This window comes from Scyliorhinus torazame, chromosome 7 (assembly GCF_047496885.1).
Source record: "Scyliorhinus torazame isolate Kashiwa2021f chromosome 7, sScyTor2.1, whole genome shotgun sequence".
NCBI classification, from domain to species: Eukaryota; Metazoa; Chordata; class Chondrichthyes; order Carcharhiniformes; family Scyliorhinidae; genus Scyliorhinus; species Scyliorhinus torazame.
Window position 1 is genome coordinate 57771208 of NC_092713.1, and position 19414 is coordinate 57790621.

The following is a 19414-nucleotide window of genomic DNA, read 5'->3' on the forward strand; positions in this document are numbered from 1 at the left end:
GGCAGGCGGCAGCCGCCCAGGCTGGAGAGACACCTGACCGACAGGACGAGGAGGGGGAGGAGGATGTCGCGGCCCCACAGCAACGGAGGCACCCGAGGGCGCCCCGTGTGTACCGGCCCCGGCAGTCATACCAGGACCTCACGGACCGGGAATGCAGGAGGAGACTCCGGATGAGCCGGGAAACCATGGCACACATCTGCCACCTGCTGGCACACCTGTCACCGCGTGGCACTGGCGGGGGACACCCTCTCCCCGTGTCCGTCAAGGTTACGGTGGCCCTGAACCTTTATGCAACGGGGTCATTCCAGGCACCGAGTGGGGACCTGTCCGGCATATCGCAGACATCGGTGCATCGGTGCATCCGGGCAGTGACAGATGCCCTTTATGCCATGGCGCACCGCTACATCCGCTTCCCCGTGGACCGGGCCAGCCAAGATGCCCGGGCCGTGGGCTTCTCTGCCGTTGCCGGGTTCCCCATGGTCCAGGGCGCGATCGATGGGATGCACGTCGCCGTGCGGCCACCTGCAGAGAACAGGGCCGTGTTCACTAATAGGAAGCGGACCTATTCAATGAACGTACAGGTGGTCTGCGACCACCGCATGATGATCCTGCACGTCTGCGCCCGTCACCCAGGCAGTGTACACGACTCATTCGTGTTGTCGCGGTCATCCATCCCCGGCATGTACGAGGGACGCCATCCCCGGCTGAGGGGCTGGTTGCTGGGCGACAGGGGCTACCCATTGCGATCGTGGCTGATGACGCCTATACGGAGGCCACGCAATGAGGCGGAGAACCGCTACAATGATGCCCATGTAGCGACAAGGGGAGTGATCGAGAGGTGCTTTGGCGTGCTGAAGATGCGTTTCAGGTGCCTGGACCTCTCTGGGGGCGCCCTCCAGTATCGGTCAGTTAGGGTCGGCCGCATCATTGTGGTGTGCTGCGTCCTGCACAACATAGCCCAGCAGAGGGGCGATGTGCCGCAGGCAGAGGAGGGCGGAGTGGAGGAGCAGCAGGAAGAGGCCCAGTCCTCCCCAGATGAGGGGGATGGGGGCAATGGTCAGGGCAGACGGGGTAGACACAGGCGGGTGGCTGTCCACCGTTTCCGGCTGGCCCAGCGGGCACGGGACAGACTGATAGACGCCCGCTTCACTGACTAGATGGGCGTGGGAATCGGGTAGTATGGCCACAGACCGCACACCATGACAACAGCCGACCACCCACACCCCCCACCCATCCACCCACCCAGCACCCTCACCCCCCTCCCCAACCCCACACACCCCACCCGCATGCACACCACCCCCCCCAATTGCCGATCCACCGGCGGCACAACGGGCCGGGCTCACCCAGTTGCAGGTGGACGCGTGTCTATCGCAGGCCATGGAGGATGATGACAACCCGCCTCCGATGAGCTCCTGGCTCTACATCGTTGGACTATGTCTGACCCATGGCCACAGTACCACCATCCACCCGGACCATCCCTGCATGCGGCTGTGACACTGCAGCGCACGGTCCCGTCCTCTGCCCGGGGGATGTTGATGGCGGCCCAGGGGGAAGGGGGCAGACTCACCTGGGGCTGAGGTAAGACCACCCGTCACACACACACTTGCGCTCAACGTACATGACACGCCCACACACTTTGGACAGAGCACAAAGGCAGCTTCGGTAGGTGTAACATTGACTTTAATAACCAAAGGAGTTCATGCACGTGCCCTAGCCCCTAAAACTCATCTGTGCCCTGCACCCGTGCCAACTTACTCAGTGTCTAATTGTTTGGCCTTACGGGCCCTTTGACTACGTCTACGTGGTTCCCCAGACGGTACAGCAGAACTGGAGGTGGACTCCTGTGATTCCTGCCCTCTGACACTGGATCCCTTTGGCGGCCGTTTCCTGGGGCGTCCTGGCCTAGATGGGCCAGACTGCGGCCCGGGCGACTGGGATGGCGAGCTGCCAGCCTGTCCTGCCCGTTGCCCACCCGATGCACCTGGGACGGAAGGGGGGGGAGTCCGAGGTGTCGCGGTGTACCGGGACCTCCCCTACAGAGGGAGCCGGGACGGACCACACCACCTCCTCCTCCCTCGAGGTGCCCGATGGCCCCCAGGCCTCTACATGGGTGGGGGATGCGAACGGACTGGCCATCCGACGCGCCCCCGACATCTGGCGCTGCAATTCTGGCCCCTCCAGCTCCGATCCCGGCACCGGTGCCAATGCGCACATGCGCAGTGGCTCCCTTCAATGCGCCGGCCCGGACGCAACATGGCGCAGGGCTACAGGGGCCGGCGCGGAAGAAAGGAGGCCCCCAGACAGAGGGACTGGCCCACCGATTGGTGGGCCCCGATCCCGTGCCAGGCCACATCAGAGCACCCCCCCCCCCCCGTGATCAGTCCACCCCCACAGGCCGCCCCCCCCCCCAACCCTTCCACGCCTACTTCCCACCAGCTGAGAGCAGGTGCGAACGGCGCCGGCGGGACTCAGATTTTGTACGACGGCCGCTCGACCCATCCAGGGCCGAGAATCAGCGGGGGGGCTCCGTAAAGCGGCCCCCGACCGGCGCTGCGCCAACCAAGGCGGCGCCGATTCTGCCGGCGTGGCGCGATTTGCGCCGGTCGCGGGGATCCTCCGACCCGACCCGAGAGAATTCCGCCCCTTGTATTGTTTACATTGCTATCATTTAATCTAACTGAAATATCGGATGGCTATTACAGACAATGCTGGAAGTAATGAAAAGAAAATCTTATTGAGTCCTTTGGATAATGTGAAAGTGAAAATCGCTTATTGTCACAAGTATATGTCACAAGTCACCACCATAGCACAGGGCTAAATCGCTGGCTTTGAAAGCAGGCCAAGGCAGGCCAGCAGCACGGTTCAATTCCCGTAACAGCCTCCCCGAACAGGCGCCGGAATGTGGCGACTAGGGGCTTTTCACAGTAACTTCATTTGAAGCATATTTGTGACAATAAGCGATTTTCAAGTAGGCTTCAAATGAAGTTACTGTGAAAAGCCCCTAGTCGCCACATTCCGGCGCCTGTTCAGGGAGACTGTCACGGGAATCGAACCGTGCTGCTGGCCTGCCTTGGTCTGCTTTCAAAGCCAGCGATTTCATATAATTCCAAAACGGGATTAGTTTTATGGCAATCACTCATCCACTTTAAATACATATATACATTCAGCAATATTATTTGCAATAAATTTGCAATCCTTTGTTCTGCTGTCTGCAAAAACTGTTCCATTTTGGCCATTGCATTGTGATGGGCATTAATGGAATCAGGGGATGTGAGGATCGGTGAGCAAAGTGAAGTTACTGCGCTGTGCATTCAATGAAGAAATTGTAATTGAGATATGATGATGTCTGCATTGAAGCATTAATGATTATGGTTGCAATTACTGCAAATGTAGGGGGATTAATCAGCAGCTAATTAAAGGTAGGAAAGATACAGACTAAATGTGCTGTGGTTTTAGTCTTTCTCTTTCAATTGCTATCTCATCAGTACTTGACTTTGAATAAAAAGTATGCATTCTGTGCATTTCATGAAATTTCAGTAATATCTTGTTTTCTGTGAGAGCTGTCTCCAGCTTTCTGATAGTGTTTGTATCACTGTCCATTCTAGTTTTATTTTCACCAATGTGTTATATGTATTTTACAAGATTTTGTGGATTTCTTCACTTTTCCTGAAATCAAGCCTGGGTGTGCCACAGCTTTCAGGAATTCACTTTTATTCGCCTCAGCGTTCTTGCTATTCTCCGAGATATGTCATTTCTTGGGGTGCCTCAAAAGGCATCTGGCTAGGCGACTCTCCATCTCTCCTTAAACACCTCATAATTCAGGACACCCCAGCAAAAGAACGGGGCTCAATGCCCTGTTCAGTCACGTCAAAATCAGAAACACCCTTGGTTACTGATAGCACTTTGTTACAGCCACTTCCAAGCATCAACTCTTGGCAACATTATTTCCCAGAGTGTTTTTCTAATCAATTCGAGCTCTAATGTATCTCCGAGAAATTATATAAAGATAAACCCAAACCAAAAGTGCAGCTCCCTGCAACCTATCTCCATGGAAACATGGTATATCCAGGATATCTCAGATAGAGATCCAAACTAATTATCTCAACTCCAAAACCTTCTCTTTTCTTCCGGGAAACCATAAGGATAACTTAACCCCTCAAGAGGACATCTGAAGGCATGATATCTCCACCACGAAACATTGAACGGGGACACCAAATGTTTAATGTTTTTCCACTTCCAACTCTGATATTATTAAATAATAACAGGCCATCCTTTGAATTATAATTACTACAGGTCTGTTAACCAGCCTCTCACCAGGGTTTTGTTTAAGTTCCATACATTTAAAAGTTTCAATCCCCAATCCTAGAACATATGAATCACTAAATTAGACATTTTTGCAACAGCTGAAATATCATCAAAAAGGTCATCACCAAGTCAACTGATTTCACTGATTACTGACTCCAATGGTGGGGAGGAGATTGGTTGAGGGTGCAGGCAACACAGTGCAGGCTGTGGCAGAGCAATGAGTGCCGCAATGCACAATTTCCATATTAATCTCCCCATGCACTAAATTCTGGAGCTGTGGTCAGTTACATATGGACATATGAATTAGGAACAGGAGTAGGCCACTTAGCCCCTCGAGTCTGCTCTGCTATTCATCCTTGCTAACCCTGATAACCATTTACCCTCCTAAAAGGAAATAAAGAAATGGCAGGCAAACTGAATAGTTACTTTGCATCAGTCTTCATGGTGGAAGATACCAGTGGGATTATAGAGCTCCAGGAGAATCAGGGGGCAGAGGTGACTGCAGTGGCTATCACTAAGGAGAAGGCTCAGGGGAAACTGAAAGGGCTGAAGGTGGATAAGTCACCTGGACCGGATGGACTACACCCCAGGGTCCTAAAGGATTTGGCTGAGGAAATTGTGGAGGCAGTGGTGGTGATCTTTCAGCAATCACTGGAGGCAGGAAGGGTCCCAGAGGACTGGAAAATGGCTAATGTACACCACTGTTTAAGAAGGGAGGGAGGCAGAAGACAGGAAATTATAGGCCGGTTAGCCTGACTTTGGTCATTGGTAAGATTTTAGAGTCTGTCATTACAGATGAGATCGCAAAGTACTTAGAAGTGCATGGTAAAATAGGACTGAGTCAGCACGGCTTTGTCAAAGGGAGATCATGTCTGACAAATCTGTTAGAGTTCTTTGAGGAGGTAACAAGGAAATTAGACAAAGGAGAACCAGTGGACATGATTTATTTAGATTTCCAGAAGGCCTTTGACAAGGTGCCGCATAGGAGACTGTTAAATAAGTTAAGAACCCATGGAGTTAGGGGTAAGGTCCTGGCATGGATAAAGGATTGGCTGACTGGCACAGAGTGGGGATAAAGGGGTATTTTTCAGGATGACAGCCGGTGACTAGTGGTGTGCCTCAGGTGTCTGTGCTGAAACCACAACTTTTCACAATATGCATTAATGATCTGGAAGAAGAAACTGAAGGCACAGTTGCTAAGTTTGCAGATGATACAAAGATCTGTAGACGGACAGGTAGTATTGAGGAAGCAAGGGGGCTACAGAAAGATATGGACAAGCTAGGAGAGTGGGCAGTGAAGTGGCAAATGAAATACAATGTGGAAAAGTGTGAGGTTATGCACTTTGGAAGGAGGAATTTAGGCATAGACTATTTTCTAAATGGGGAAATGCTTAGGAAATCAGAAGCACAAAGGGACTTGGGAGTCCTTGTTCATGATTCTCTTAAGGTTAATGTGCAGGTTCAGTCGGCAGTTAAGAAGGCAAATGCACTGTTAGCATTCATGTCAAGAGGGCCAGAATACAAGACCAGGGATGTACTTCTGAGGCTGTATAAAGCTCTGGTCAGACCCCATTTGGAGTATTGTGAGCAGTTTTGGGCCCCAAATCTAAGGAAGGATGTGCTGGCCTTGGAAAGGGTCCAGAGGAGGTTCACAAGAATGATCCCTGGAATGAAGAACTTGTCATATGAGGAACGGCTGAGGACTCTGGGTCTGTACTCGTTGGGAGTTTAGAAGGATGAGGGGGGATCTTATTGAAACTTACAGGATACTGCAAGGTCTGGATAGAATGGACGTGGAGAGGATGTTTCCACTTGTAGGAAAAACTAGAACCAGAGGACACCATCTCAGACTAAAGGGACGATCCTTTAAAACAGAGGTGAGGAGAAATTTCTTCAGCCAGAGGGTGGTGAATCTGTGGAACTCTTTGCACAGAAGGCTGTGGAGGCCAAATCACTGAGTGTCTTTAAGACAGAGATAGATAGGTTGTTAATTAATAAGGGGTTCAGAGATTATGGGGAGAAGGCAGGAGAATGGGGATGAGAAAATATCAGCCATGATTGAATGGCGGAGAAGACCCGATGGGCCGAGTGGCCTAATTCTGCTCCTATGTCTTATGGTCTTACCAAGTTTCAGTCAGAATATTGACAGCAAAATGTGGACAGTTCACTGTCAGAAATCTCTGCAAAAATCCAGGCCATTATGACTGATGCTCTGCAATCAGGTTTGCAGCCTGGTTTTCTGTCACTTGCACCATCAACAATGTTTGTGATTGGCAAATGTACCTTCATAGGTATTTTATTGCCATGGAATTGTTAGCAAACTGACAGACCAAACTTAGTTTTGCCATCTTTTGTACATTTGAAGAGCTGCCTCAAAATTCATGTGTTAAGTTTGATGTTTCATTTGTTCTTGTTTTGTGAAAACTCGGCAGATTTTGAAGTAATGCCTTTGGTAGAGACAATAACCAGGCGATGTCGGTTGGATATAATTATTAAAATGATGCGCTAAAAAATTAAATAACTTAAAGTAATGGAACAAGTTAGGAGTGTTCAGTGGAGCCCTAAAGCGATGGATCCATTTTAAACTTTTATTCATATCAATGAACACAAACTCTGACTTTGGTCTTATTTTACAAATATGTGCTACCAGGAGTCAATCTTGTCTGTTGGGCAAGCCTCCATAGTAGGGACATGGCTCAGGTTTGGACAGGACCAGAAACTATAATATTCTTGATCATAGCATTTTCAGAAGAGATGTAGAAGCAAAGAAGCAGAGTGAGTTGGGACTGTTTGTGAAGTACTCTGTCACAGGGTGAGGCTGTTGACCAAAAATGACTTTTTAAAGTAACTGTATTAAAGAATAGGAGATGTACTAGGTCCCCAAATAGTAGCAGCAAGCATCTCCAGGAAGCAGGAGTTGCCTGCCTGGTGTTAGTGGAAAGACAGACAGCAGCCATGATGGAGCCTGCTGCTAACTTGCTGCTGATTAGGGCAAGCAGTACTGTTGCAGGTTCAGCAACACCTAATCAAAGGAAAGTGGCTATAGTGCCAAATCATGCGCATGTCAGAGAGCAGAAACCTCCATGCATATACATTATTTATCCAATACAGACATCCTCTCCTGTCTCCCCATTTTGAACCTGATATCTGTGCACTAACGTGCACCAGACCTTTTGGGTTTGGCAGAATCGCATTAGAAAACTGCAGTCCCAAACTCCCTGGCCTTTAACAAGCTCCTCAAAGAATTTAATGGGCTATTAATTGGCGATGAGCATATTTCTCATTCTTGAATACTATGTACTGGGAGTCGACAAAAAAGCACCACAATTTATTTCTGACATAATACAAAAAGACAGTTTCCTAAACGAAGCGTGTACAGTCAGAACTATTGGAAGGTTAAACTCTGCTATGTTTTGGACTTTAAGTCAGAATTTAAACCCATAGAGACGTGCATAAACAGCATCCATTGATCTTATTAATAGGTTAGCAAGCTCCTTATACAATGTTGTAATTAACTGAAGCTGACCGCAGTTAAGATAAGAGCTTCAGCAAATTGGTTGTTATCTTTATTCATATGCTCGGAACAAATGCGCCAAGACAGTGATGTCATCTCCAAAACAAAGTGGTGCAGTGTTTGAAAAGACTGGGAATAAGCAATAAACCTAAGGTGCTATGTTCCCAGAAAAAAAAGATTGACCAGCAGAAAAGGGACTGTCGTATTGCACCATCAATGATATAAAATTATCTGATCATAAGTCAGTAGCGAGAGTATACATTTTTTGTCTGCCTGAGATTTAACAATTCAGTTTGAAATATCTTGCAAAATATTGATTCACGTGGATCTCTAACCCCGATGCAATCAAATTGAGTAAGAGTACAAATGTATTATTCCAACATCTCACCCTTTTTCTGCATTCAACTATCAAGGAGAAAGGCAGCATGTATACTCCAAAGCGTCTGGCAAAACTCTTCAGGCCACGAGGAGTTGTGCAAAAAAACAGCCGCTGATTTTCTCCTCCCTCAATCTCTCTCTTTAGCAAGAAGGGGCAGCATTAGGGCCACATAACGTGTGTAATCACATGGAGCCCCAAGCAAATCCAAGCCCTGTCACCAGACACGCAGGCAGCATCTGTTGATCTTGGCTGGCACAGATCTCAGCCGAATGTGATTTGTCTCTGCAGGACTGGTTTGTACAGATCTTTACCATTATTGCAAGTGCAACCTGAGATATGCAAATTTCACCAGCCACTGCCCAATAGCTCTTTATTATAATAATAATAATCTTTTATTGTAACAAGTATGAAGTTACTGTGAAAAGCCCCTTGTCGCCACGTACCAACACCTGTTCGGGTAAGCCGGTTATGTGCCCAACTTCAAAAAAGACTTGATGAAAAGTCATTGAACTGAAATGTTAACTGGTTCTCTCTCCACAGATGCTGCCAGACCTGTTGAGTATTTCCTGTTTTGATTTCAGATTTCCAGCATCTGCAAAGTTTCCTTTTGCTCAATAAGAACTATTTGGCACAATGGGATTAGATGACCTATTCACCATTTTTTTTTTTAAATTGAGAGTACCCAATTCTTTTTTTCCCAATGAAAGGGCAATTTAGTGTGGCCAATCCACCTAGCCTGCACATCTTTGGGTTGTGGGAGTGAGACCCACGCAGACACGGGGAGAATGCGCAAACTTCACATGGGCAGTGACCTGGAGCTGGGATCGAATCCGGGTCCTCAGCGGCATCAGGCAGCAGTGCTAACCACTGCGCCACCTTGCCGCCCTAGATGACCTACAAACCTAACCCGTTGCAGTAGCACAATCGTGTCAGGTTTTCACAAAATATGCAAAAGCCCTAATAAGCTTCAGAGAGAAGCAAATCATTAGCAAATACCAGATTCTTGTGCACCAGTCAGGGCAGATGCAAATATTTGCACTGAACAAAAGTGACCTTGGTTGAGTTCTGAACGGCGAAACTGCAACATTTGTGCCAACAGGCAATAAGATTTCATTACGCGCGTTCGATTCAAGCCTTGGGACACTATCTGTGTGGAGTTTGTACATTCTCCCTGTGTCTGCGTGGGTTTCCTCCGGATGCCCTGGTTTCCTCCCACAGTCCAAAGATTGGCAGGTTAAGTGGATTGGCCATGATAAATTACTCCTTCGTGTTCAAAAGATTAAGTGGGGTTACTGGGTTATGGGGATAGGGTGGAGGTGTGGGTATAGGTAGGGTGTTCTTTGAGAGAGGGTCGGTTCAAACTCGATGGGACGAATGGCCTCCTTCTGCACTGTAGTGATTCTATGATCATTCTCTTATACACACGAAATAAGGAAAGAGTGGGAAAGGCAGACTGATTCTCAGAAACCCCTGCATCTTCAAACTCTGAAGTGCAATGATTTGTGAAATGAGATAGGCAGCCTCGTATGGTTTCAAGTGAAAGTAGATTTCCAAACATTAAGCCCTCTCATTGTTTGGCAGATGGAGTTTAATGTGAATAAGTGTGAGGTTATCCATTTTGGCCAAAAAATAGAAAGGCAAATTATTATCTAAATGGAAAGCAGATTCAAAATGCGACAGGGCAGAGGGATTGGGTGTCTTTGCTCATAGATTTCATAGAATTTACAGTGCAGAAGGAGGCCATTCAGCCCATCGAGTCTGCACCGGCTCTTGGAAAGAGCACCCTACCCAAGGTCCACACCTCCACCCTATCCCCATAACCCAGTAACCTCACCCAACACCAAGGGCAATTTTGGACACTAAGGGCAATTTATCATGGCCAATCCACCTAACCTGCACATCTTTGGATTGTGGGAGGAAACCGGAGCACCCGGAGGAAACCCACGCAGACACGGGGAGGATGTGCAGACTCCGCACAGACAGTGACCCAAGCCGGAATCGAACCTGGGACCTTGGAGCCGTGAAGCAATTGTGCTATCCACAATGCTACCGTGCTGCCCACTGAATGGCAGAAAGTCGGTATGCAGGTACAGCATGTAATAAAAAAGGCAATTGGAATTTTAGCATTTATTGCAAAAGAGCTGGAGTATAAAACTAGAGAAGTGTTGTTGCAATTCTATATGGTGTTGGTGAGACAACATCTGGAGTTTTGTGTCCACGTTTGGTCTCCTTATTTCAGGAAGAATGTGGTGGCATTGGGGGCAGTTCAGAGGAGGTTCACCATATTGATTCCAGGGATGAAAGGGTTGACATATGAGAAGAGATTAAACCGCTTGGGCTTATACTCGCTAGAGTTTAGAAGGATGAGAGGGGATCTGATTGAGACATATAAAATATTAAAAGGGATTGATAAAGTAAAGGTAGACCAAATGTTCGCTGCCTTGGGAAAGCGGCAGCATAATCAAAGACCCCTCCCACCTGGCTTACTCACTCTTCCAACTTCTTCCATCGGGCAAGAGATACAAAAGTCTAAGAACACGCGCAAACAGTTTCAAAAACAGCTTCTTCCCCACTGTTACCAGACTCCTAAACGACCCTCTTATGGACTGACCTGATTAATACTACACTCCTGTATGCTTCACCCAATGCCGGTGTCTATGTATTTACATTGTGTACCTTGTGTTGCCCTATTATGTATTTTCTTTTATTTTCCTTTCTTTTCATGTACTTAATGATCTGTTTGAGCTGCTTGAAGAAAAATACTTTTCACTGTATCTCAGTACACATGACAAGAAACAAATCTAAACCAATGCTCGCCCTTCTGGGGCATCTAGAACGAGAGGTTACGAATATAGGTTGAGAGGTGGTAGATTTAGAACTGAGAGGAGGAGGAACTACCTTCGCGCAGAGGGCAGTGAATTTGTGGAACTCGCTGCCCCATAGTGTGCTGGAATCTGAATCATTAAAAGTTTCAAAAGGAGATAGATACATTTCTGATTTTAAAAACAGGTTAAAGGAATAGGGAGAATAAGCTGGGAGGTGGATTTGAGGCCATGATCTGATTGAATGGAGGAGCAAGTCAAAGGGCTGAATTGCCTACTTCTGTCCCTAATACCTATGTACCTCTCGGTATCAAATTTAATCTTACAGATTAATTTCTGAAAGATGCCACTGCTTGACAGTATATAATAACTGACTTGTTATCAGAGCAGCTTTTATTTTATTATATCCACTGACTGTCACTCAGTCATTATGTCAGTCTTTAATCCTTGAGTGCAGATTACATCTTATATGAACTATATGCAGAACTGGTTAGTGTTGGTTGTCATGACATCCGCCTCACACAAAGACAAAGGAATAAATCTTTACAAGCTCTGCACTAACGCACCATTACAAATTAACTGACATATTAGCTGAAAATTAACAGCTGATAAGCTGCTGCTCCTTGTCCATACTTTTATCAGTAGATTCAAGTTTCCCAAACTCCATGACGACCAATAGACAGCTTAGTAACAGGAACTCTGAGCCTGCTGTTCTAATGGGTCCACCAACCAATACACCGAGGTAAAAAAAGTCAATCCTATCCTCAAGCAAAGGCAGTCATCTGAGATCAACATTGGGTGAAACGGTTGTTCTCGATTCTCGCCCTGAGTCCCCTCTATTTGTGAAAGTGGTCTTAAAGAAGCTTCTCGAGGGAATAGTTATTAAACATGGAAACTGGAGGATTACAATGTTATCCAGCTCCCTCATTTGATTACGCCCTTGATGTCATTGCCAGGTATTCATTGTTCAAAACATAAATTGTGCACCTCCCCCATCAGATTCTATACACATACAAGCATACGGATTATCAGCAGGAGTAGGCCACTCAGCCCCTCAAGCCTGCTCTGCCATTCAATAAGATCTTGGCTGATCTGATTGTAACCTCAGCCCTACATTCCTGCCTACCCCCGCTAACCTTTCACCCCTTTATGGTCAAGAATCTATCTCGCTCTGCTTTTAAAAAATTCAAAGACTGCTTCCACTGCCTTTTTAAGGATGAGAGTTCCAGAGATTCACGACCCTCCGTGAGAAAAAGATTTCTCCTCATCTCTGACTGAAATGAGAGATCCATTATTATCAAAGAGTGACCCCTAGTTCTAGATTCTCTGACAAGAAGAAACTTCCACTCTTCATCCATCCTGTCAATACCCCTCAGTATCTTACGGGTTTCGATCAAGTTGCCTCTTACTCTTCTAAACTCTAGTAGATATGTCCAGGCCACATATTTTCATTAATTTATGAATATAATTTCAATGCCTCCATTAAAGTGTGTGTGAGGAATCCGAAATGAGTGCATGGTAACATTATTCACTTTCCGGTTTCAGTGTTAATTGTCTTTTTATTACTGATTTTAATGGACCAATATGTCGGATGCCTGCAGTTTTGCAAATTGAGTCTGTTGCAAGAGGAACAGAAACTTGAACAATTAGAAACACACCTGTAGTATTGCTCCATTCACACAGCTCAAGCAGTTAAAAAATAAATAATTTTCATGGTTTAGGCGCTGCTAACAAGGTCGTCCTTTACTAGCTCACCCTTATTGCCCTAAAATTGAGCGGTTTGCTAGACCACTTTCGGGTGGCAGTTAAAAGTCACCCGTATTGGCATAAGACGAAATGACATATAAGCAAGGCTACGTTTTCTTCTCTGAAAGAGATTCCTGAATCAGTTGTGCAATTGGAATAATCCAAAAGCTTCAAGACTGAACTGGTATTAAACTTTTACAATCAGCAAATATTTGCGTGACCCAGCAGCAAAGTGCACAAAACTTGAAGGCCACAGAAAATACAGATTAGTCCACATGTTGACATCATTTTGCTTCTAAATTGATTTGCCTTAATTACTTATTTACGTCCAGATCATGTCCAGTGTTCAAGAAGCAAAAGGACCAAAGTGAACTTCCTATTATTATTATCATTATTATTATTAAGGAGCATGATATATTGCACTTCTCAAATCATAGAAAGCCCCACAGCTTCACTCATGTGCACTGTATTTGTTTGGCAATTATACAACAGGAAAAGTCGTTTAGTTGATAATAAACTGTTGAGTTGATAAACCTGCAATTTGTGAGATTAGATATTGCACAATAATCAGAAAATTAATCTTTCAAAAGACTTTTTACAATTCATGTGCTTGCGTGATGTCCAAACTTTATTTTTTACTGTACTTTCCTACATAATGTATTTAAATTGTATAGTATGCGGTATAATTTGCTGTAGTCATTTGAAATTTGGCATTCTTGTGTTTGTCCTGATGGGTGAAAAGACAAAAAGCTTTGGCAACTTGTAACTCTTTCCAACAATATATATTATAAATGTTGAACTGTCCTATGGCCTCACACTCGTTTGAAACTGAGAAACACTAAAAGCATGAATGCAAGAAACAGAATTTATGGCGTGCAGAATAACTTGCAGAATTTTAAAATAACAGGATCTGATGTATTTAAGAATGTTTTTAATGTGGAGAAAACATACCAGACAACATTAAAGTAGCATTTAAAATCAGGGGCGAGATTCTCCGGCCCCCCGCCGGGTCGGAGAATTGCCGGGGGCTGGCGTGAATCCCGCCCCCGCCGGTTGCCGGATTCTCCACCACCGGATATTCGGCGGGGTGTGAGAATCGCGCCACACCGGTTGGCGCCCCCCCGGCGCGATTCTCCGGCCCGGGTGGGCCGAAGTCCCGCCGGCGTAGATGAAACCACCTACCTTACCGGCGGGACAGGGCGGCGCGGGTGGGCTCCGGGGGGGGCACGGGGCGATCTGGCCCCGGGGGGTGCCCCCACGGTGGCCTGGCCCGCGATCGGGGCTCACCGATCCGCGGGCGGGCCTGTGCCGTGGGGGCACTCTTTCCCTTCCGCCTTGGCGGAGGCGGAAGAGACTCCCTCCACTGCGCATGCGCGGGAATGCCGTCAGCGGCCGCTGACGCTCCCGCGCATGCGCCACCCGGAGATGTCATTTCCGCGCCAGCTGGCGGGGCACCAAAGGCCTTTTCCGCCAGCTGGCGGGGCGGAAATTCATCCGGCGCCGGCCTAGCCCCTTAAGGTTGGGGCTCGGACCCCAAAGATGCAGAGCATTCCGCACCTTTGGGGCGGCACGATGCCCGACTGATTTGCGCCGTTTTGGGCGCCAGTCGGCGGACATCGTGCCGCTTCCGGAGAATTTCGCCCCATATTCTGAAAATCTACAAAGGAATGCTGTAATTGTACAAGCAATCCAAATGAATTACTAGCAAATATGTTTGTCACATATTTATGAGGGATGTTGATATAATTTTGCTTCTGAATTGATTTGCCTTAATTACTTATTTATGTCCAGAGCATGTGATGCCACAATCAGAGAGAAGCCTGTTTGACAAGCGTTCAAAGGAAAATAATTTTGATTGCTAAGGATGAGTAAATAGAGAAAGTTTTACAAAACAGGCAACGTAATATAAATGGAGAATGCATTTGAGTACATTTCATAGATATCATTGAATTTACAGTGCAGAAGGAGGCCATTCGGCCCATCGAGTCTGCACCGGCCCTTACAAACAGCACCCCTGAAGCCCATCTATCTACCCTATCCTTGTAATCCAGTAACCCCCACTTAACATTTTTTGGACACTATGAGCAATATAGCATTGCCAATCCACCTAACCCGCACATCTTTGGACTGTGGGAGGAAACCGGAGCACCCGGGAGCAAACCCACACAGACACAGGGAGAACGTGCAGACTCCACACAGACAGTGACCCAGCCGGGAATCGAACCTGGGACCCTGGAGCTGTGAAGCAACTGTGCTTACCACTCTGCTACCGTGCTGCCCATTTAATAGTCTTCAGTTATTTAAATGTTGAAAATAAGTGTGCACAGTATATCTATCATGTGTGGTGCATGTTTTATCAGAACGCCAAAGTCCACACTTTTCAATGTGTAAAGATGCCTCGCAGTCTGCCTTGCCTTTGTGACATGACAGCTGCTATTTTATCGGAACAGCATATGCACTTGAAATTATTTCTGACAAATATTTCTGATTTGGTTCAAATTATTTCTTTATTTAGCCTGTGTGAAAACTTCTAATTACATGTGCAGTCACATTACAAATAATCACCCTAAATTAATAACGAGGGACTAAATTGCCTCCGGTGTTGACTATGGGATCTGGCCAAAGGATAGTGATCTCCTTGGAACTTCTAGTGCAATAGTCCTATTGCACAGATGGTCTGAAGGAAATCTGTTTCCAGTATCTTATATGGTGACAATATTATAACATAAGACCATTCACTATGTTTGGAAAGGTGGATAGAAGACATCCACCCCACCATCCTACTTCCCACCCCAAGCCTGAACAGGGGCACATCAGCCAGCCTGAAATTGGGGCCGGGTGGGAAATGGCCTGTAGGTAATCACTTAATGGCCTCAATTGGGAAAGGGCAAGCCATCCCATATAAAATTGTGGAGAGGCCAAGCGGAGCCTGGAGGGAAGGGCATCCAACACATCCCCCCCACCCGCACTTAAACTATGCACCAGGCAGCTTGCTTTACTGTGACTGGTTGACACGTACAGTCACTTATCAGTCGTAAACGTCAACAAACAGGAACTTTTCTAATCTCAAGTCATTTCCTAGATCAAGATAAGGATAATATCACTAACAATGTACAATCAACTCAAAATATTTATACAAAACAGTTTGACTTGAAGGTAGTCATTTCTTTGCCTGTTAAACTGATTCCACTTATCCCATTAAAGCTGGCAACTTGATACTTACATATGACTTGCCCTCCTTAAATCATTCCCACTGTAAAGCGATCAGAAAAACACTATTTTCAAATCAAATCAAATAGCCCATTAGTCTCATTACAAAGCTGCATTTGTATGCTTAATGGATAAATTATTTAAAAAGTTGAGTATTTTTACCTACCGCAAAAAACCCCATTCCTTGTCTGGAGTTTAGTGTAAACTCTTTACCTGATTGTACCTTGCAGAAAAAGAAATTTGTCGGAAAATAAGTTTTGGATGTCTATCAAAAGAACACGCGTCTGCCACGGCGGGAAAAATGCACAAAATCGTTCAACACTTGGCTCTCGATATAAATCCCATTCCGACAATGCGCCATAATGATTTTTTTTTGGTGTTGTTGCTTACAAGTGTTGCTGAATTGTCCACCTGTCAAATTCACATGAAAACAGGACACTACGTGTTGCCATAAATATGGAGATAGGCTTCCCCCAGTAACTGCACTTACTTACACACACTCCAACACTCAAAAAGCTTTCTCTCTCCGTCTCTCTGTCTGTCCCTCTCTTTGCCCACTCTGGCCGAAGTGATTTTTTAAAAAATGTTTTCAGAATGCATACTGGGAGACTTTTAAGAAGGCTGGGGCCTTGTATCACACGGAGGAAGCCACACTGAGTCGTCAGGGACTCCCTGAGTAATCACAGAAAGAGTGGCAGGGGGGACAATGCACTTTCTTGATAAATGCCATTCCTAAGCACCTCACGCCATCACCCCTGGAGCCTCGAACAATGTTGCTTTGATGCCGACACAAACTCCCCCTTGGTCAGTGAAGGTTTTTCTCAGTACTAGGGTTAGCTCAATACAAGACAACTCTTACAAAAGAGTTTGTATTCACATTCAACCTACTGTACCCGAGTTCTCACATCCTTCCCCGGATAGTTACATTTATGATTCGGACCTTTTAATACAAATTATTACAAATCAAACCAGCATGGACAAGGACACAGAGTTTCCCATTTCTTCTTGGTGATGTTTGTCAGACCCGTTCCTGTCTATTTCGCAACTTTCATTCCCAAACTATCAACCGTAGAAAAAAAAGAGTACTTCTTGATCAGAGTTGATTAATGTGTGAATTAAGTCCACCTCATTTCATCTGACGATGCAACAGTTCATTCAACTCTTTTGCCACTTCCGTGCAATTATTTGCCCTCCTGTCTGAAGCTCAATGTATGAAGCCTCCTCTACCTCGAAGTTGTACGAATTTTCTGTTGCGCAGGACAGACACTTGAAGTATTCTTTGGGATACTTGTTGGCATCTCTCTGTCTGAATAAAGGGCCTGTAACTCACTGCTAGAACTGGACGGTCCTGCCAAACCCAAGCCGGGAACCAGGAAGCCTTGGACCCGTCCTTTTTGTGCGCATTATTAACGATAAAACAGAACCATACAAAATGGCTCAACGGTTGTCAACCACAACAGTGTTAAAAGTGGAGCAACATCAAAATTATTTTATGACTTCTCATTTTTGCCTTTGGTTTGGGTTCAATACATTGCCAAGAAGATCGGGGAGCCCCACCATCACAATAAGAGGCTGAAACCACAACTGAACTGAACTTTCTGAACAGCAGTTTGGTTAAAAAGGAGGAACATCTGAGCAGGTGTGTTTTTTTTGGCCATTCTGATTTCAAAGAAATTCTAAATTTTTGAACCACTGGACGATGAGAGATCAGCTGGAAGGGTGCAGATCTGGGCCTGAGTTTCTCTAATGGGGTCTCCCTTCCCACCATTCGAAGAGTGTGCAGATATGTGTTCCCCGAGTGCCCTGCAGCCACTTCACGCTTGAATGAGAATTAAGTAGCTGCAGGCTGGACTTCCGTCCCTCCCCTCTCGTCCCCCAGAGAGCCGCTGGCCAATCTGATCGACCGGCAGCTCGCAAGTTTCCGCAGCAACAAGAGCTGCAGTGGACTGAAGAGGAAGTGCACCAACATGCCTGAGCTTGAGTCCCAGGACCGGAGGACAAGGTGAGTTTAAGGGATCCCCCCCCATGGTGGGGAGGGTAGGGAAGGGTTGCGGGTGGGTGGTGAAGGGACTGATTGGGGTGCCAGGATAAGGCCGGGGGAGAGAGAGAGAGAGAGTGTGTGTGTGTGTGTGTGGGGGGGGGGGGGGGGGGGGGTCGTCCAGTGGTCACTGTCCCACATTCAGAAGGGAGCTTCTGAAGGAGGTGCCCCTCGCCCCACCTTCCAGCCTCCGATTTAGCCCTGTTCTTTTTTGGGCCTCCACCCGGTAAATCCTCCAAAGAGCCTAAAAATTGAGGCTGAATGATAAACGGTTAAGGGTGTCAAGTTGGGTAAGGGCAGGCTTCCTGTCCAAGGCCTTGCCCGCCTCAGTGTAAAATTTCTGTGTGCTCGGGGTGGGGCAGGTTCCTTCAAATTCACCACCCACTCCTCTCTTGGCCTAAAGTCCTGTCGGTTGGGGAGTGTGAAAATCTGGTCCTGGAATTGAATGACCCCCAAGAAATCATGACATAAGCTTGAGTAATCTGCATCCTTTTGGAAGGGTAGCCACTGGCTCGATATACTAGAGTTGGCCAGCATCTGAAGAACATGAAACAATCCCTTGTTAAGAGGAAGAAAAAGGTTTAAAGCTGATAAAAACAAAAAGGAACAACCAACTGAAGAAGAGGTCAGCTGCCTGATATCTGATCGCCCATCTGGTAATGGTGGATCCGATACAGCTTCCACATGATGTGAGTTTGTGTCTGCTTCCATATTTATTTCATATCATAGTGGCACCATCAGTTCCTACTTTGTACCAGCTAGAAGCAACCTCAAAGTAAATGTACCAGATTGATGAAGACCAGAATCCAGGAATAACAGATTTTACTGTTTCTTCCCAGTCAACAGAAGCTTTATTACAACATTAAATTTATGTCTAATCCTTGATATTACACATTGATTTAGCATTTTAAAGGACCTCCTGTCTGACTCTTATGATGATTCCATATGCTAAAATGTAATTTGTTTACTAAAATGATCCCCAAAAAACATGTATGAATTAAGGGCAGCATAGATTCGATCTACAGATTGGAATTAATTTAAAAAGTGAACAATGATAAGTAGTAAGCTCTGCTTCACATATATCCCATCCCTCGCTCATGCACCCATTTGTGCTCCACTCCAAGCCTCAACTTTGTTTTCATTTTATTAATTAACTTTACTTTCCCAACATCCAACTGCTGCCACTTTTCAGTCACAGCCTGGCACCCTTATCTTGATGCTGGCCTCCATATGGACTTGGCATCCCTCCATCTGACCGGCCACACACACAACCTGAGCTCTTCAGTCTAATGTACAAGCACAGCAGATTTGCCAGGACATCAGAAAATATGATGTTGATAGGGATTATTCCAAGTGGGGTTTAGATTTCAATTGGAAACTTAGTTCACACAATTCGAGAT

At 46.3% G+C, this 19414-nt stretch overlaps 1 protein-coding gene across 6 annotated transcripts in view; it reads right to left on the reverse strand.

Moving 5' to 3' along the window:
- Nucleotides 1-19414, reverse strand: part of slc6a9 (solute carrier family 6 member 9) — a 305594-nt gene that overhangs the window by 153376 nt on the left and 132804 nt on the right. The window contains exon 1 of one of the 6 annotated variants that reach the window (XM_072510761.1): nt 16471-16562. The exons of 2 other annotated variants lie outside the window; for them this stretch is intronic. Coding sequence is in view for 2 of the 4 variants with exons in the window: in XM_072510756.1 (XP_072366857.1) it covers nt 8208-8246 (39 nt within the window). In the remaining 2 variants the exon portion in view is untranslated. Of the gene's footprint in view, nt 1-8207; nt 8325-16142; nt 16167-16466; nt 16563-19414 lie in introns of those variants that run through there. 3 more of the 6 variants (XM_072510760.1, XM_072510759.1, XM_072510756.1) reach the window with 3 other exon arrangements.